The sequence below is a fragment of the Stegastes partitus genome, unplaced genomic scaffold, assembly GCF_000690725.1.
Source record: "Stegastes partitus isolate 25-593 unplaced genomic scaffold, Stegastes_partitus-1.0.2 Scaffold387, whole genome shotgun sequence".
Taxonomy (NCBI): domain Eukaryota; kingdom Metazoa; phylum Chordata; class Actinopteri; family Pomacentridae; genus Stegastes; species Stegastes partitus.
The window spans coordinates 137,531-158,176 of record NW_007578118.1 but is presented as its reverse complement, the minus strand read 5'-3'; the positions used below and the strand labels follow the sequence as shown (position 1 = coordinate 158,176).

The 20,646-nt window shown below is 42.0% G+C and overlaps 1 protein-coding gene and 1 long non-coding RNA gene across 3 annotated transcripts; both read right to left on the bottom strand.

Annotated features, from left to right (window-relative positions):
• Positions 1-18,056, bottom strand: abcg4a (ATP-binding cassette, sub-family G (WHITE), member 4a). 2 transcript variants are annotated; one of them, XM_008285101.1, is made up of 15 exons: positions 18,046-18,056; positions 12,865-13,094; positions 7,521-7,638; positions 7,235-7,367; positions 7,091-7,141; positions 5,585-5,730; positions 5,371-5,494; positions 5,031-5,145; positions 4,797-4,936; positions 3,352-3,450; positions 3,061-3,229; positions 2,859-2,959; positions 2,612-2,770; positions 366-484; positions 1-226 (listed from the first exon to the last, which is right to left on the bottom strand). In XM_008285101.1, the coding sequence occupies exons 1-15, from the start codon at positions 18,054-18,056 to the stop codon at positions 1-3; spliced, it is 1,941 nt and encodes a 646-aa protein (XP_008283323.1). The 2 variants fall into 2 exon arrangements, with proteins under 2 accessions (XP_008283323.1, XP_008283322.1); XM_008285100.1 differs by lacking the exon at positions 18,046-18,056 and adding an exon at positions 15,726-15,752 and having other exon boundaries at positions 12,865-13,102.
• A 1,394-nt stretch (positions 18,057-19,450) lies between these two features.
• On the bottom strand, positions 19,451-20,646 carry LOC103359650 (uncharacterized). Its single transcript, XR_520320.1, has 2 exons — positions 20,563-20,646; positions 19,451-20,383 (listed from the first exon to the last, which is right to left on the bottom strand). It is a non-coding gene; the product is annotated as an uncharacterized LOC103359650 (long non-coding RNA).

Below are 20,646 nucleotides of genomic sequence, written 5' to 3'. Positions count from 1 at the left end.
TTAACGCTCCGATTTGACTTTGTAGCGCAGAACCAGGTAAGTAGCCAGTCTGAGGACCAGGAAGAAAACCCCCAGCACCATGAAGTCTACGTAAAGCTTTGCGTCCTCCACGTCCAGCAGCTGCAGGACCTCCTCCGGCTTTTGAAACTTACACACTTGGTCCGGGCACTCCAGTTCAGACCGGTTCATCCCATAGATGGAGAGTATCACCCCCTCAAAGCCATACCTGAGGGCAGACATTGTGGACAAAACTAATGAACCCAAGAATGCTTTTCATGGACTGACCACAAAGACCACTGGCCAAAATAAGTTATATATATATATTAGTGCGTAAACGATTGCAGAAATTCAAACTGTGACAATACCTGACATAAGAGACATAAGAGCTCCACTGCAGGTATTTGGGAATGGTGTCAAAATTGACAAAGAAGCCAGAGAAGAGGAGGACAGGTATGGCTGTGACTGGACCCACGAATGTTGCCACCTGTAGAACAAATCAGCAGCATCCATTTAAAAACGCATAAACAAAATAAAAGCAAATACTTTATGTAATGGATTTCAGACATTCATTAACATTCTGCATCATCACCATCAACCACTGAGTCATGGTTATTTCAGCATCTATAAAATGTGGCGGTTTGCAGTGTGGATTTTTTTTAAACCAGAAAGTATCATACATGCAATGGACACCAATATAGGTTCTGAGGACACCATGAGTCACTGGTACAACATGTAACAGTGACTAATGCCTCAAAGCCACTAGCAGCAAGTTGGAGACTGGGTTACTGATGTCTGGTATTTCTGACTCCACACCAGTGTACACTGCAACTATTGTGTTTAGCAAGTGCAAAAATACAAAATGAAATATGGCGGTGCAATGAGCAGGCAGCAGTTTGGAGGGATTTACATATCACCAGTCAGCGAGCTCAGTCTCGCAGACAAAACAAGACATTACAGAAATTTAAACACCTTCCAACCCGAAACACAACTACAATTCCTGAATGTAGGCTTAATACACTGTTGCCCACAAAGTTGGAACAAGTTTTCAGACACATTCCTCTTTTTATTTCTATTTATACACGTCAATAATTCTGACCAGGTGCAATAATTACATACCCAGTTGAGGCGAATTCTGAGTTTGGGATGTGACCGTAGAATGGGACGTCCTGCCCATTGACACCATCAACAAGCTTGTGGACAGTATGTCACCATGTCTTAACACATTAATCCCTGTCAGGGGTGGCCATACTCAGTATATTTGAAAGAGTAATATTGGACATTCTTATGCATGGAATCTCCTCGAGTATGTTTCCTTTTAAATTGACCAAGGTTGAAAAATTGAAACAAAACCCTTAATCCTATTGTTCAGTACCTCCAATTTTGTTTTTACACAGTTTGAAAAATGTAATTGTGGTTTAATTTTTACTGTGGTATGTATTGTATGTATATTGTGATATCAATAAAGTTTTGAGAAGATATACACTTTATCTATCAAGAATACATTGCATTGTTACAATCATTTCATGAGAAGAGGTAAAAAAAACATTTTATTCCAACTTCATGGGCAGCAGTGTACCAGGCTCACGTTAGCAATTTGATGCTACCAGTATTCAAATAAAGACAAGTTTGGAATTCCATTTTACGACAGATTAACTCCTTCCAGGACATGATGCAGGACCAGAAAAACTCAAGTAATATCAAATCTCTGTATAACCCAGAGCTGTCCACAAAACATCACAGTACCAATGATTTAGTGATGAAGATGTAAAAACTGCATTTAAAATTCTTTAACTCCTTTACACTATTTCATACTGAAAAAAAAAGTCATCATATCACAATAGCATGTACTTAATACTGTATTACTGTCTAATATTATTATACGCACACAGACTGTTTTCATTTTCAGACTTTCAGCTCCCTCTGGAGACACAGATGGTCCAGAAATAAAAATTGTGAAACTTTCACACACAATCTCTCCTACTTCTAAGTGTGTATATCTGCAATGGAGGATTCAAGTTTCCTCAGTACACTTGTCGTACACTGGACTGAGATCGGTTTCCTAGTCGTGAAGTCATATTTGCACAACTCCATGTTAAGGCTCAACTGATGACACTGATGTGACTTTTACACATAAAGTCTCCGATGTTCAAGCTCATGACAAATAAGCTCACACGATGCTGATTGAACTCGTCAGCACCGAGTAAGTCTCTTTGCATTTCCCAGCGTAGAGGGCTGTTAAAACTGGTGTGTGTGGCGACATTCAAACGCTGGCACACCAGTAGCGATGCATTTTACGTCAACTGGCAATGATTGGTTTGCCAGAAATGAGTAACCATGGCAACAGCAGAGACAGAGAAGGCAACAGCAGCTAGGCGCATGGTGGAGTCTATGACGGGAAACCTGGGAAGCACAGAGAAACTTTCCCCTGTCCACAAGTGAATGTGAAAACAGACTTCAAGTGTCATAGTCTGCTTATACAACATTCAGTGTTCTTTACAGTGACACAATTTTTTATCACAAAACTGTAGTTCTCAAATTTGTTGGCAACTTGAAGGCTCGATTATGTGAAAATAGAAATTAATGTAAGGTTAAGGTATTTAGGTTTGCCTACCTGCAGAGACGTGGATGCAGCCCCTATAAGCAGACCCAGGGACTGAGCTACCAGCGCTGTGGACGTGGACAAGGCCATAAAGAGCAGGTAGCGACCCACCTCTGGAGGCTGTTCAGTCATCCAGTACACTATACTACAGTACATGATCGGACAAATCACCTGCAAAGAGGATTGTTTTTTTAGTGTCATTAATTCAAATTTGTACATGCATGCAAAACCTTGAGCAGATAAATAATTGAAACATCACCTGGAACGGTATGTCTGCCATTGTTTTGGCCAAGTAATAGGCCTTCAGGCTGTACCAGTAGTTGAGATGTTCCCTCACAAACACAGACATCTCCAGAGGAACTGCGGAACAACAGCAGCGTTAAAAAGACTTTCCACTTCAATCGGAAAAAACAACACACTGAATCAATGTTTCCAGTCTCTCGCTAGACTTGGCATCTTACAGGTTAGTATTGTGGGCATCAGTGCAGCAAACATGAGGAACAGCATGGAGAAGAACAGGAAGCCAGTGTTGTTGAACACCTTGCTGGCATCGTTTCCAATTTTGAGATAAAGCAGGCCGATCAGCACTCCAATAGACAGATGGGACATCACCCTGAGGTGGGTCAGCACCTTGAGGAGGAAACATAAACACAAGTCAAAATTATTGATATATTAAAAAAAACAGCTAAAGACAGTTTTAGTAACACTTTAGAATGTGTGAGCAGGAATAACCTGTAGAATGATTATTTTACCATGTCCCTGCATATCGTGATGAAGGTTCTTTTGAAGAGGATGCAGAACTGTGTAAATGTACTGGTGGCAAAGCTATGCTTCTCAAGGGTTCCTGTGTCCTGTGTGAAAACAGACAGGGAGAACAAAGAGTCAGTTATATATTCCACATGAAGTATTATCAAGTTGTCATGCGCCAAACTAAATTAAAAGGTTTTCCTGTGTAACGTTTGACTGTATTTTCATGTCATCCAAGAAATGTGCTCGACCCTGAGTCTTCTTTCCCCACTTGACCGTTTGTAATTTTGGTAAAACAGTGTGATATGAAGACAGCTTTAGATCAAGGTGTATTTTAAAAGTGATTCAGAACAGCCCTGACTGATGCCAAAGATATGTTTATGTCTATCAAAGAGTTAGATGAGAAGGTGAATGGTTTGCATTTATTTATTTTGCACCTTTTAACCTAAGCTGGGTTCTCCAAAGCACTTTACGATGCATTTCCATTCACACACACATTAATGCAGCAACTTCAGGTTCATCGTTTTACCCAAGGACATTTCAGCAAATTGGAGGGGCTGGCATTCGAACCACCAACCCCGCAAACCAAAGCTGACTGATGCCACTCCATCCGTTTAATATTAGTCTGCAGCTAGAAGACTGTTATATAATTTTTGCTTAATCCATTCAAAAACTAAAGTGTAAAAACCCAAACTGCTGCTTAACTAGCTGTTTCCAGTTGTGCTAAGCTAAGCTAGCTGCCACATGGATGCAACCTTGTTGGTAAAGAAGTGATGTGAGAGTGTTATCGGTGTCTACTCACTCTCCACCAGAAAGTGAATAAGTGTATAACCGAGAATAACAGAGAAAATCAATAAACTGACAATATTTGAAGGAGCAGCAGGGAAAAACTGCACTATGCGCAGTATGGGCATAATGAGGTGGTTTACATTTACAGTTTAAGCATTAAGCTGATGCTCTTATCAAAAGTAACTTATGATGCTGGAAGATGATATAGATACTGAGGTAACGGATGGCTGGAATGTAATAAGCAGTAATGTGGACAGGAAAGGAGTGCTATGTTTCAATGTTCAATTTTTTATTGGCTATTATAACTTAATTTTAAAGGTTTATATATGTAGTAGGGGGACCTTGAGTTCAAATGCAACCAAAACTATGAGATTAGAACTTGTAGTTTTGACATATCTTCCCTGCATATTTCATGTAAACGAGCAGATCGCTTATTGTTTAATGAATGAAGGTATTATTTCAAAAAGCACAGATGAAAATTTGTTTAATCTTTTGCCTTTTCCTGTAATTGAACAGTTCTTTGAGATCAGTACAAGCAGTTTTAGTGTTCTTTGGTTGTAGGGTTTGCATGTTTTGTTACTTACTTCTGTTTATGTATATTATAAATATAACATGAGACATAATGGTGTACACGCTTTGTAAAAGGGAGTGCATGACTTACACTGTGACACTGAGAGGGACAGGAGGAGTCACTTTTATCTCTGGAGTTCTTCTTGCCCTCCTCTGAGCACAGTCCGCCCTGCACCGCCTCAAACAGCACTGGGTTCAGGTCCCCGTATTCCCCTGACGCCACCTCAATGACTGGGAACACAGAGGACAAGCTAGAACGAACAAATTCACCTGAAAAAAGGCCCACGCATGCATACACTTGTACTGAAAGAGCTGAGCCACTCACTGAAATCAGCAGGATTGTGATACGTCGGGCAGTGGAGGCCCAGGTTCTTCAGATAAGGGATGAGGTAAGGGACCGTGCCCTTGTATATGCACTGACCCTGACTGAGGATGTACAGCTGGAGGATGAACAACACAAGTACAGATAGTCAACATAGCTTCCAACACACCGAGTCCCTGAATAATGCATCAACAACTGACAAAACAACAGGACTGGATATCGACTGCTGCTGCTGCTGCTGCTGCTACGCCACTTCAGCTGCACAAAATGAATCATGCTAACCTGCAGCGTCCTGGCCTGCGTTGCTGCTAATGGTGTCCAGCAGGAAAAGCACTTGAGTTACCTTATCAAACATCTCAAAGAGCTTGGCACTGGGCTGATGAATGGTGCAGATGATTGTCCGTCCTCCCTGAGCCAGAGACTTCATGAGGGAAACGACCTGGAAGCAGGACGCGCTGTCCAGACCGCTGGGATGGGGAACAGAGAGACGGATGCACCGTTTACTTTGGATCGAAGCTACAATGACACAGATTCAGAGCAGATGTGTGATGTCCAACCTGGTGGGCTCATCAAAGAACATGACAGGCGGATTGTTGACCAGCTCCAAGGCGATGGCGAGTCTTTTACACTGGCCTCCAGAGAGGGAGATGGTGCGTGTCTGAGCGCATTCCTGGAGGCCCAGAGCTGTCAGGATCTCATCCACCTGAATCACAAACAAAGAGAAACGTTGGAACACTAAAAATATGGACGAGCAATATAGAGAATACCTTCTGTAATGGTACATGTGACCTTAAACTCTAATATGGATGCATGTTGTGATGTAAAACAGACCTGGCTGCAAACAAGATAGCGTTCATTCATCTGCTTTTTCTTGTGTTTCCTTATGAAAATGTAGCTTAGGTTAGTGGAAACACTCCTGGCTATTGATGTCACGTGACTTCTGTGATATCACGTGAATTATGTGGTTGCTTTCCTCCATCTTAGGCTCATCTCATTTCTCTATTTTGAGCCTCCTCGTCTCCTCCTTCCTCAGTCATCCTGCCTGTGACCCAGAAATCAATCTTAGCCCTTCATCTTGAAGGATGTCTTAGTTCCTAAAATCCATCTATCCTGCTATGAGTAAAGACACACAGGTGCATCCTCGATATATCCTTTGCAAAAGTCTTTCTTGCGCCCGTGATGGGCCAGACACACAGCTGGAAAATACAAAACATGTTGGGTGCAGGACTGACACATGAGTATATATAATAAATAACACTAAATTATAATATATGTCACACTTTATGTCTATCGTACTCTTTGTGTGTCATTACTATTTTATACTTCACAGTACACACATATGTGTTCAAGAAAAATATAAAATTTCATGTCATTCATACATGAACGTTACATTTTGCCATGCTGTGATCTGAATTATAAGCAAATACGTTCTGTAAGTTATCATGAACACTGTTCTGCTCTTCTAAAAGAGATCCTAAAAAAACACAAAACAACGGAAGGGGCGATGCTGCTGTGCAACATGTCATATTTAATTGACATTGCTTTAAAACAGTGACTCTGAGGCAAGGATGTCTAATTTTGTTAAACGTCTATTGTCTCCACTTTGCTGTTTTTGTGTCTTTTTCTTGCCTCCTCTGCTTGCATCTTTACATAGAGAGACTAGGACCGAAAGGAGAGAAGTCAAGGAAAGCAATCGTACAAATTGAGAAATCAGAAAAGGGGCTTGGTTACAGCCAGCTTCTCTTACAGTTTGTAGGCTGGAGATTCTGGGTATTATGAAAATGTTTAGAGCGAATATAATAAATTGAATTCCTGAACAATCAAGGGATTTCATTACGCTGATGTAAAAAAAAACAACAACCTGTTAATCAATATTACTGTAAAATAATCCTGATTATTAATTTGCATTTTTCCCCACAAAGATCTAATATAACCAGAGACATTTGTAATAATGGCATAGATAAATCTGTGAAGTGAGACAGGTTTCTTTTATCGATTATCTGTCTAGCTGACAACTAACTGTGTGCGTATGATCAGGATGCAATCAATATATTCAGACTCACAAGTTCCTTTTTGACCTGCATGCTCTCGTTTAGTTTCAGATTGGCGGAAACCTGAAAGACAAACAGAACTCAACACTCAGTATTGAACATTAGAATTTAATGAGGTGTTGGTAGTTTTGTTTTTTTTCTTTTCAGTGACCTCACCATCATGGCCTCCCTCGCGGTGAGGTGTGGCAGCAGCATGTCATCCTGCATGATGTAGCAGGACATCTTCCTGAAGGTCCTCAGGTCTCTCGGCCGGCCGTTCACCAGGATCGTGCCCTTCATGCCCGTCTCCCTGTTCGCACACAGAAAGACATTTTCTAAGCTGGATGTAGGCCTGCTCATGCATATATCAGCGAATTATGCAGAACATGATCTTATACAAAGATATAGGAGAATATACTCCGTTCAAGGATCTGCAGTGACTTCATACACGTCCAGGTCTCACCTGTAACCCGCCAGAATATTCATCAAAGTGGATTTTCCGGCTCCAGAAGGCCCCATGATGCCAATCAGCTCTCTGCTGTTAAATCTTCCCGAGAGACACTTGAGGAGGGCTTTGTATCCTGGCAAAGACAAAACAAAGCTTCATTATAGTCTAAAACTGTGTTTATCTGCTGTTCACTGACACTGTACTCAAAAGTTTACATTTATGTTTTTAGGTGAAATGTTATGATGTCTTAATGTAACATTCATTTCTACTTTTATAATACATTGTGACTCTCAGTGTTCACTCAATATTTGAAATGTTGAATATTTTGTTCATCCAGAGTGAACTAGGGGTCGATTGATTATCAGCCTGGCCGATAATGGATGCATTTATCTTTTTTTTTTTTTTTTTTTTTAACCAATGAATTCATTTGAAAATGTACTATTTTGGCTGTAATGCAGTTATCTTTATCTGTTGTCACTATATTGTTATCTCAAGCAATGTCCTGTCCCAAGGCATTATCAATGTACACATCACGTGTAATAACCTATCAACACTGAAGGATAAATGTTGAAAAGTTCTCTTTTAAATTAATGATATGTACAAAATAAATAAACAGCGGCATTTGAAGCTACGTTTAATATTGAAATTTGTGCTAGTCTGTATTTTGACACCAAGATTTTAATATTTACTGCAAACTGTACATGGGTATCAGCTGTGAAAGAAAGAGACATGGCTGTCAACCCCTAGTATGAACAACAACATTAAGTAATCTTTCATTTTGTGGGTGCCGCGGCAAGGAATGTGAAGCAAACCAAGACAGGAAATAAATGGTAAAGGAACAGTAAAAAGAAAACTGAGTAAAAATAAGAAAACATAAGCACAAAAACTGAATACCGAGTGTAGAAAATTGAGCTTATTCGAAAGATTCACCAGAAGAGCTACAGATAAATTCCACCTTCCTTTAACTGGTGCTTTTCTGACAAACAGATGGCTTAAAGCAAGATTCTAGAGCAGATTATTGAGTGTAAATGTGTTACTGAATGCATGTTTCACCACCCTGAGGCAACATAGGGGGGGAACAGGTCAACTATTGCAGGAGGGAATTACATTTTTCATCTATTTATATCCAATGTTCTACCATAGATGTTCAGCATACTCATGTGGAAAATGTATTGTAGAAAAAGCAAATGGAAAGTAACGGAAGGGAATGGTGTGTGCTTTCACAAAGATTAAAATAATTTCACATTCTGTATTCAGATGTCTTTACACTGTGGTAATTATAAAGTCATGGCCCATCCACTTGGTCCATTATGAGTGTGCTCACTTTTTAAAACAGCTTTATAACCTCCTGACAGTGTAAAAGTGAATCAGATGGAGCGGCAGTTCTGGTACACTCTAATATCCTGTCTCCACAGTTGGAATTTACTGAGCCGCGTTGCTCTGAGAAACTCGGTTCACTGATTCTTAAAGTGTTTCAACAGATGGTTATGCAGACAGCGAGGCTAATTTCACTCCATCAGGAGAAGTCACAGGGTGCTAAATGTGAACGAACCCTCGGGCAGAGGTAACAGCTCTGTCCATCACAAGTGGTCCAGCAAATGCGTCGTCCGCATTGTCCTAATCGGCAGGACATGGGAGGCAGCTACCTTTTAAAGAAATCTAGAAATGCGAGTGATGGGGAGTCAGACAAAGATGAACATGCTGTTATCAGTGTATCTGAGGGAAAGAACAAATTCAAGGTGAAGCTGGCAGGGAAGACTGAAAACATCACAACAAGAAGGTTTCACTGCATTTTAGGAGCACTGGGCATCAGGTGCACACCAAAGCAGTGAGAAAAAAAGAAGGAAAAAAAAAAGGGAGAAACAACAGTACACAAAGATTTAAGATCCTGACGCCCTCGCTGGCACCAGCTGAAGAACCACAGGCATTACTTCCCTGCAGCAGTTTTAAAAATGGTTGCTGTGGTGTGGCCTGTAAATGAAGACGGCTCATGTTTTTGTGATGCATTTCCAAACCTTTGTGGTTCTTGTATCACACTGGGAACAGTAAAACAACCGGTGTTTGAGTTGATGTAGATTCTGAAAGCTTCCAGAAATGGAAAGTTAAAAGGGACTGTAAGTATCCCCCCCTTGTTGCCACCCGTGTCTCTCTCGTCTTACCCCTCTCCCTGGTGTCCACACGGACGCTTTGTCCTGCCTTGAGCTGTGTAATTAGGGTCTCAGTAGAGCTGCCAGCACCCTTAAACCCTCGATGAGTAAAGTAGCCTGATGGCAGCGCCCCCTCCTCCCTCGCAGGGTTATTACATCAGACAGGCTGCACTCAGACAGCAGAGCTGCCTGCTGTCAGTGAAGCAGCCATGCCCTGGCATGTGGTGCATACTGATGATCTAACCCAGTGCTGTAGGTCGCGCATAATAATGGTTTATCTGTGTGAGTCTGCATTCACATCCTGTGGTCTCACGAGAGCCACAGAGTAAAACCAGCTCACCTCACCGCCCCCTCCACAAGGATACGCAGCATTAACAACGAGTGACAGTGTTTGCTCAGTGATGCCAGCCTGACCTTATAGATGATCTCAGAGTAATTAGCAGACAAATTATTATGAGGTGTGATCATCACATGTCTAAAACTGAAGCACGTGACACAAATGCCAAGTCTGCTCTCACAGAATGAATACAATACATTTTTTAATTAGCTTTTTTTTTTGTCCCCACACTTAGTCAATTTTTGCATCTTATCTGATTTCATTCTGGTCGACACAAACTCTGCACACAGTAAAGTAGTGGTAGCCTTTTTGGATGAATTAATGTCTTTAAGAAAAAATAACCTGCATATAATAAATGAGAAATGAGATTGAGAGAGTACTCCATCAGTTTATCATTGCATCTCTATAACATTGTTGGACTCTGGAAAAAAAGAATGTGTGCAGCTGAATAAGAAATATTTTCTTTTTTATCACATGCATTTCTCTTCCTTATCAAAATCTGGCATCTACACTATCAGAGATCTGGGTGTGCTATACTGACGGCAGCTAATGTAGCCTTGAGCCGCCAGAGGAGATAAGCGGCGGGTTACAGCTCACTTCTTTCTACATTCTCATATTTTTTTCATTTTTAAACTTGATGCCTTCAGATTCTTATATAAGCAGATTTAATTCAAGGAACCCATCTATTAGACTGTTGGGGATAATAATACATTAAATTGCTGGAAAAATAGAAAAGGAAGGGATGACGAAACCAAAATAAAGCAGTAAGATCTGTCCTTGATCATTTTTTTGTGGTCCGTCCTCCTCCCATCACAAGATTTAGCGGATAACGGCGTCAGACTCCTCGCCAGCGTCCTTCATACAGTGAACATTGTAACGCAGTGACGTCTAGTTGATCCTTGTCTGAACACACAGTACACACATCTTGTGCATGTACTGAATTACCAGTTTACTTCCACAACACAGTCATAAATTTGACTTATCATGCGCATAATGATGTATTTTATTAGGACAACAGCCTAGGAAGCACAGAAAAGCTAAATAAGCTGTCTCTCCATGCAAAGTCAACTTCGCGTTCCTTCTCAACAAACTCGGATCATGAGTGCAGGTGCAAAAAAAAACAACTCACAGGAAATCACCTCGAGGCATGTAAACATCTCTTGCTCTCCCTTTCCTTCCCTTCCATCCTTCCCCTTTCAAGGCTGGGCTAGTGTTACACCAGTTATCTCTCTGGGGAGGAGAATACCCTCAACATGAAAGCAGGTCACAGCGGCTTCATCCCAGCAGCGATAAATGGCTGGCCTCACCGAGGAGAGCCTACAACAACAACAAAAGCAGACGGAGGGCGGCTAACCTCCCTGAGCCCTTTTACAGTAAAAGAAACAACCTTACATTTACTGCATTTACAATATCTCCGTCTAATCACTTCCCATTCGTCACAGACATCCTAAGAGATGACTCATGAGCGCTGTGTGAGTGACTCAAACACTAAAACACATTAAATGCGTGATGACATCATGGGCTCGAGGCTCATGGTTCATCCTTTATCTCCTCTTTCCTCTCTGCCACCTGCATATACGTTTGCAGAAATTGTTTAAAAATGATGTTTTTTTAAAAGGAGAAATCAGAAGGAAACAGCAAAACAACAGCGTTCAGAGCTCTGTGTGATTACACACAGCTTTGATCAGACAGTCAGAGAATCAGCCCAGAGCTTTTTAAATGAGACATAAACACTGACGAGCCCCTCGGAATGAACCGCAGCTTATGTCAGACACAAAGAACTCACTGATTATAAAGTTAGTAGTAGCTTGTTATTTTATAGGAGATAATTGGAGAGGCAGAAAGGCATTATAAGGCTCAGTATGAGATGGGTTTAGTGAAATTGGACAGAGAGCTAAATGGCAAGAAAGCCTCTTTTATTAAAGCCGCTGCTTAATTTGTAAAAGCTGAGAGAGAGAGACACTTGCAGTTCACACATGATCAGCCTGATGAGCTGAGGCAAGCATCCCAAAGAGACAACACAAACAAAAGCAGAAACCAAAGGTTGAATTTGATGAGACCAGTGGAGAAGTATATGTGCATCACCGCACAAACAAAAGCTCCTGTATTGATCTCAGCACAAGAGACCCTCGCCGGTCCTCCTCCTAGCCACGATCCTCCTCATTAATAATCTCCATACATTCGGGTTTCACAACGGAACAGCGTGCACTCCTCTGCCAGGCTTTCATAATGCACATCAATATTACACAAGACCGAAAATAACACAGGCTGCAATGCATCACGTCGGGCCTTTCCTCAGACACCATGTGGAGAACGTAAATAAAAGGATTCCTCTGAAGTCCACACCCTGCTGAACACACAGCACACCACAAGAGCAGCTAAATGTACCAGTTTGCAGAAGGTGGTTTATTTGACAAGCAGGGATGACCAAAGGCTGGAGGCTCATCATTATTAAGGGTGGTGAGTTTAAATGCTGTTCATATTTCATGAGCAGATCAATCAGGGCCTTGACACGCTGCCACCGCCTATCGTCACACAACACAGGGAAAAGAGAGGCGAGCACTGTGCCAACCTGCGACTGTAAATTATTTACTATGTCTAAACTCTGCTGAGCACAGCAAAGCTTGGAGGCACACTGGCTGCCACAACATGGTGGAAGTCTGTAAGTGTGTGTTCAACAACTGGGATGGGCTACACGTGTGAGAACGACGGAGAGGAAGGCGGAATAACGCACGTAAAGAAAACATTTTCCCTAAATGTCACGAAGGCTTTTAAAAGCCTCCCTTGAAATTTCTGCACTCCAGATATTGATCGTCATGGGTGGTGTTTGCCTCCTCGTCTGTCATGGTTACTATGTGAACTGAGCTTGCAATACCTCTCCTCCTCCACCAGGGACCCTCTCGGATGGTGTACGAGAGCTCGTTGAACTCCAGGTCCACGGCAGAGCGGCGTGGGAGGTGGGAGAAGCGCTGGGCCTCGGTGATGTGGTTCTCCACTTTCTTCAGGTGGGTGAGCAGCGGCGCCTCCTGGGGAGCCCCGCTGTGGAGCTTGGTCTCCTCCATGGGGATGCTGACCGAGCCCTGCTCCATCGTCTTCTCAGCCATGCTGAAAGGCTGCACAAGGAGCACAGACATCAGGCCCTGCTTCAAAGCAAGAGGGTCCAAACCTGCTTCCTACATTCTCATGTATGAAGAACCACAATTAGTTTTCACCTGATGAGCTTCATTAAACTTAAAATAATTTCATTACAGATCTGAAACTTCCCAAGCAGCAAGACACTTTCAAGCACATTTTGTTACATATGGAATTGGAACATACTAGTTATTTAGGCTTGAATTAAAAACATAAACCATGAGACAAAGAGAATAATGAGCAAGCTGGAGTGGCAGTTTTTATGTCAGGTGCTATTTAGTCTTATATTTAGTTCTAGCTAATATAGGGCTCATGACTGACACCGCAATAAACCTGATGATGAAAACTAATTGACCTCTGGCCAGTTGATTGGCTCCAATTAATTCAGATTGTTTTCTACTTCGTCTCCTGACTAATAGGCCTCCACAAACCACTGCCTCAGGAGATGTGTGGACACGAAGGTGTGTCCCAGGAATGGTTTTAGCTCGACTGCAGACATCATCTAAAAACTAGGTGCTGGACATGATCTGATTACCGTTTATTCTATGGACTGGCTGCTTGAAGGGAATGAGATTCTGAGTGTGAGGAGTTGGGATCCGGTTTCAGTATTGCAGCACACTTACAGTACTGCTGATTCACAGAGATTTCCTCCTGGACGAGGCAGCCTGTCTGAAGTGTAAAACCATGTAGTGCCTGATGATCCATAAGCTGTCTGACAATTTGAGACTCAAATAACATGTTGTGACACTGATATCGGCACGGCGGAGGGTCAGCGCCCGTGGCATCTTTAGAATTATGGGAATAATTTTGCATTAATCAGGTAAAAGTCAGTAGTTAATTTGATTTAAAGTGAGTTTTCAGAAGAAGCAGCCTAGTTTAAATTCATGTCAGCTATAAAGAAAGAGCCTCGTAGTTATCAGTTAAAGGTTTATGGACCTTTATGTTTACATGCTGCTACACTGTGTAATAATGGCAGCGCAGTCAAACTGAAGGTGGATGTAAAGATATTAAAGTACTATATGGTTAATGCACTGGATAATAACATTACAAAATGAGAGAGAATAGGATACATTCATTAATGACTAACTTCGGGAGTTGGAGCTTTGGCTTAAATTTTGCCTGGTAGCTAACATTGTGGTTTAGTAGCAGCAACATGAGCCCTTCAGACTAATGTGGAAACTTTGATAATTCCATTTCTATAGAAGTCGGTGGTCTGAGGTTGTTGGGTTTTTTTTTCCTAAGGTAAACTTTAGCAGGCAACAGTGCACTGATGACTTTGGTTGGATTTTTGTTTAGATGAATATGGATTTAATAGGAAATAACACTACATTAACACACATAATCTTAACATTAAAAAAGCATTTTCTAAAAGTATCCATTATATTTGACTGACTCAATACCAACTGATCGTTGAAAAACTTCAACAAATAGACCATCCCAGTGGGCTGCAAGTCAAATGCATCAAGCTATATGAGTTGGGTTCACAAGTGTTTTGCATCAACAAATTAACAAGTATCACAAAATCCTGTAAATATTCTTTACATTCATACAGTCTAATTTGTGTCCAGTAAGCCGACATGCAAAACAACATGATTCCTCCCAAATACTTGAAACTGCCCAGCTATGCAGGCCTGGTAATCCCTGCCATGTAAACAACACCTTTAGGACTGTTTTTTTTGGTCATTTTTGAGCGAACACAAATAAACAGGAGGCGGTAAGACGTCCACACACACTGTACAAACAATGTCATACCATCCACCCAGCCATTACCGAGCTGCGACTAGCTCAGGCACATTAATCCTCATAAAAAGATCATTTTGTGACACCGCTCACATCAGAAACAACGCTACAGTCGTAAATCCTGATAAATGTGACACGGCCAACACTGCAGAAAAACAGTACGGAGCACAGGACGCAGAAAATAAAGATTAAAAGTCACATGTGTGTAACTTTCCAAATCCTAACCGGACACATAATCTGCTTCCTGCTGCCATGCAATCCCCTGCAGTCCTGTAGTACTCTCCTGTCTACTATCCATGACCTACTGTATGTGTAATAAAATATCTACACGTGAAGAGGACCACTGATGAAAATTGACCATGGCTTCTATTGATCATCCTGCCATTAGTGTATTTCCATTACCATCCTGCATATGAGCCATGTAAAAACACTGACAGACTTTAATGGCCTCTCACTCTGAAGGAAGGCCTCCATGTTCCGTCATGTGCGGCCCCAAAGGCAGGACACGTGAGCACACAGCCATAGTAAAAGTCTCCTGTAAGGGGATGAAATATGGTTATTAGACGTGTCCGTGTAGCTTTGCAGTAGTGTGGTGGTGGATCTCTGCAACGACTGCTGAGTGATGAGGGGATGCTCCCAGCTTTTCCAAAAATATGTGGGGAAAAAAGCACCTGTTACCAGCAAACTGATGGGAATGAAAACACAAGACACTATTTAACAGAGCAAAAAAAAAAGAAAGAGGGAGAAGTGACTCCTATAAGTGGATGACTCATATATGTTCTGAGGACATCCTTTGCACTAGATGTCCTACAGTGTATTGCATTTGCACATGCACAGGCACACACAAGCAAACATGGGACATACTTATTATTTGTGTGTTGAAACGACCAGGTGAGCAGCTCAGCCCTGGTTCTCTTTTCCCCTCTCCTGTTGAGAGCAACAGTGCTCAGTGGATCCCTTCAGTCAAAACAGCCCAATCCTTCCACATCAGTCCCCAAAAACAAAAGAATAAAAAAAAAAAGAGAGAGAGAGAAAAAATGAAGATGCTCACTGTGCGCCACAGTCCAGGAAAGATCTTTTGTGGGACACTGAAGGACCGAGCTGTGTTCTCCTTATCAATATCTCTCGGGGTGCGGCGCGCATCATCCCGCATCCACTACAGCAACCCCTGAGATTAAAATCATGTCCGGCCCTCAAACTATCACTGCATCCCGGAGAACCGCCGCGGGGACGCCTGTCATGTTTTCCCTCGCAAAGATTATTCCTCCCGTGAAATCCGTCCGTCGAAGCAGCCTGCTCACATTCATCCTCAGCAGCGGCGTTGATGGCAATCTTCAGTCTCCCCTGACATCTGGAAGCAAACACACACACACGCGCGCACACACACACACAGAGAAGGGAAAAAAGGCAGCCAAACAGCGCTGCAGATGCTTCAGCGGCATCAGCTGCAGCTCGATAGCAGCCGCCGTCCTCCTCTCGCCGGTTAGTGCGTCTGTGTGGTGCGCACGCCGGTCTGGGATGCAGGGCGTTGCTGGCAAGATGCTGCTGGAGGAGATGCTGTTTTGGTTTTGATTGTTCTCATCCTGATCTCATGTTTTAGGGATGAGTCAAGTCTCGTAGAAAAAAAAAAAGAAACATTACAGGCCAAAGCACAGCAGGCTGGACGACACTAATTAATAATAGACACATCTCCAACTGGGTGTAAGGAGATGTTTTTTTTTAGGATGTTGTGGTGATTTAAAGCTAGGACACTGAACGTAAAAGTTGGAATAGCTTCAGAGTTAATTAAATTAATTCAGATCAGATTGACTGTCAAGGTAGTTTTCATCCATTTACCCTCTCAGGTGGAAGTTTAAACATTTTTACGCATCCAGTTTTCTCCTCTGGAGCTACTTTAATGGTTGTAATAAGAGAAATGGGACTAACAAAATGAAACTGTGCAGGTTTATGTCTCACAGTGCTCTTCGGCTTGGCTCCGATGCCGTCCTCACACTGCTGGAAGTAAACATTGAGGAAGGTTTTTTTTATTTTTGGTGAAATTTCGGCCGCTCTGTCTCTTTAAAGGCCGCACCTGCGCAGCTGCCTGGTGCTGATGCTGCAGTGCCCGGGTTATTTTCGGTAAAACAGTCGGGGTTACTCGCGTTCAAGCGGGCCCTACATGCCTTACATCACCCCTGAGAGGAAATCAAAACCATTTTTAGCCAATCGCACCTGCCTCTTAATCAGACTAATTTAAAACCAACTCTCTCGTCGCCACACGAGCAATTTCAGAGCACATCTCTCTCTGAGTGGTTTGCCTCCTTATTGTGGCTAATATTATCAGCCAGGGCCATATTCTTAGACACTTAGACATGCAAATCTGAATCTATCACATGCATTTAGCCTTAAATCTTCACAGGTTTGCATAGTTTCCATCCACATTTTTCTCTTCTATTTTCTTCTTCTATATGCCAGCTTTAGTGTATTAGAGACAACGCAACATAAAGGTGAATCCTGTGTTTCTGGGCTCCACTAAACATGTTGCACGACCAGTTTCAGGCTCAATTTCTAAGATTGCCATTGCCTCCACTTATTATTCTACCTCAAAGGCCAAATCTTGATTGCATAATGTAATATTTGTCTAGAGGAGAGAGATAAAGAGAGAGGTGACCTTTCATTCAGTCTCTATAGAATAAGCTCAGGTTTGCATAGCTACATATATTATCTAAGGACAACAAAGCCCTTCTCATTCTTGCCATCTGGAAAAAAAAATCAACCCCACAACCACAAGGCAGATCATTAATCAAGTAAATGATCATCAAATCACTTCAGACATTACTCTGTTCATAAAGCACACATTACCAGCGCCTGACTTTTGTGACATAAGAGCACTTGTGTTTAGTGTGTAACTGTGAATATTTAAACCCAACAAAGACGTCTTTGCTCTGAAGGTGGGATTATTCTGGGACCGGTATGTGCTCGCAAACGTGGGCTCGGCATGCTATAAGTACTCAGGTGATGTGATGTTAAACACATCTGAGGGAACAGTTCGGACAGGATGGCATTAAGAACCTCTGCTCTGCTCTCTGTGGGCCTTCTGCTGCTGCTGACACCAGGAGCTCTCACCAACAAAGGTAAATGTACAGGAACGTAACCTTTATTTTGTGGCGTCATGTGCATCACCTGGATATGTGACTTTACATGCAGGTCCAGCATCTATTCCTATCATACTGTCTGTGGAGAATGACCTGTCGAACATGACTCCCGAGTCCTTCTTCAGCTCTGTGGTGGAGGGAGGAGTGCTGCTGGGAGCAATGAGGAGGCTGCAGGAAACACAGCATGGCTTCGAGTAAGATCACCCACCACGTCCCCCTTTCAAATCTCTGCCTGTCATCCTTTACTCTTAAAGAGGTGGGGCAAGCTGTTTCTCCTGCATTTTTTAAGATGATGGTGATCCATTTCTGTTTTTTTCCTTGACTCGTCTCTCTGTGTTGCCAGGTTCACAGTGAAGGAGGACCCAGACTTTGGCCTGTTGCTGGAGAGTGTGAATGGAGTAGCTGGAAATGAGCTCGAGCAGACGTATTGGGAGATCTTGTCGGATAACTCTGGAGAGTTCAGCAGACTGGATGTGGGTGAGTATCCTCCCCAGAGCTTCAGTGCAACATATCTGAGGAAGACTTAATGAGCTGTAATGAGGCAGGAGACTTGGTTATTCTTTCACTTATTGCCTCAGGATGCCCTTTGGTGTGATTATTCTAAAATAGCATTACTGTATATCTATCTTTTGCATAAGGAGGAGGCAGTGAGGTTACACAATTGTAGTGGGATATTTGTTCAAATAACAAGGAATTCCTTTGAGAAGAGGAGATGCTGCACATATACTGTAGCTTTTATCTCATGACTGATGTTTCTGTAGGGACACCATGTGAACTGAGTAGCACAGAATCTGTATTTATAACTGAAATACCAGCATCTCATTTCTCTCTTCTTAGGAATCGGCTGCTACAGACCTAAACCAAATGAACACATCATCCTCAGGTTCAGCACCTGGGTTCCACAACAGTAACAAGTGTCTAGCAGTGACTGCTCAGTACCAGATGTGGAACAGAATTAAAATGTATTTTCTTTTTTCTTTTTTTTTTTAATGTTTTTGTATTGTGGTTTTCTGTAGATTGCCAAGTTCTTGTAAAGTGCACAGTGGCGCTACAGGCTGTGACCTGCTGTGTGACAATAAACAAAACAGCAACATCTAGTGGCTTTCAGCAGCAATTTCATCTGTCAAACGCACACTGTAAAGTAATCCAGTGAATCTGCACTTCAAATCACATTAACACTCAACTGGATTGAAAAATATGTTGTAAATGTCTGACTTATTTCATCTGTACTTTTTTTTTTCTTTTTACTACTATACTGGGTATCAGGAATGAAGTAAAAACACATTTCAAAAAATAGTGAGTGAGTGCTGTTCAGTTGAATTGTTTGAAGTAGATGCATACAAGATGATATAAATTGTGTTCTAATCTGTAAAGCTCTGATGAAGGTCCGTGTGACTGAATGCTTCAGAAATTAACTTGGTGATGCTTCAAACTGTTCAACATCAGATGCACGAGTAGGATTTTTGTTCATTTTATTCATTACAAATGCACTAGACATCATTTCATATCTCTAAAATCCATCTACAAAATATAAAAATAAAGATTTAATTGTACAACAAATGTATATTTGAGCTATACTTCTGGAATAAATATAATACAACACAATTGGTAAAATAAATACAGTTTGCTGACAAGGTCTACAACACTGACCGTGTTAACTCTGACCCCTGACCAAAGCTGCGCCCTTTGTAACAAGATTATGGTTTCAGCTCCTTCCAGGACAGATGGACTGAGAGGAGGAGTGGTGAGGCAGAGACGCTAATCTCCGTGGTTTCACTTCCCTTTCTACTCGCCATTATCGTTGTTTTTTTTCCCGCGCACATGCATGTGAAATAGAGCATGTGAGCTATTCCTGGTAGATGGAATTTGTGACAAGACATTATATTTAGCACCAGATTAAATCAAGCAATCAGAGAATGCTGTCTGGGCTACCACATACTGCCCTGTTGACCGTTTGTCTACACAAAATAAGCCTCTCTTTCATCAACTGACTGAAGTCAATTGAAGTCACTTTGCATTTCAAATACTTGTTTGACCCGAGTCTGACATAGTCTCAGACACTTGGAATGGATTCAGATTCGTCTCACTTTTATTTTCTGATGCTCTCGACACCAAACATCACACACATTGACTGAGCCGTCTCAACCTCAGGCACTGAAATCCTCTTGTCATAGTATATAATCCCAAAATAAAGAAAACAAGGGGAAACTGTTGGCGTCATTGTGCCGGAGAGATTAAATTAGTGCCCCAAAACATCCAGATTTGAGTCCATTCATTCGTCCATGCAATTGGATTAGGCAGCAAAAACATAGTGCGACTCTGATTTACAGCTGGTTTGCATCTCTTCTTTGCCTGTCGTCTCTCTCTGTGTGTGTTAGCCTGCAGATGCTAAAAATAAAAAGACAAAAAGTGTTCTTTGCACGGTGTTTCTGACAGCAGGGCTGCAAATTCATGTTCAAAGCAATGACTAACCACACTCAAGTGTATTTGCACTGAGAAAACACTGCAACATGCTCACATTGCATCCAGTCATAACGCTTGGCAGTGTGGTTGGAGAAGCTACTCACCACATGATAAAGCGCAGTCGCAAATGCAAGGGACACACTGTGCAAAGAACCGCTTCCAGCCAGTCTCCTTCTTCCTACAGTTGT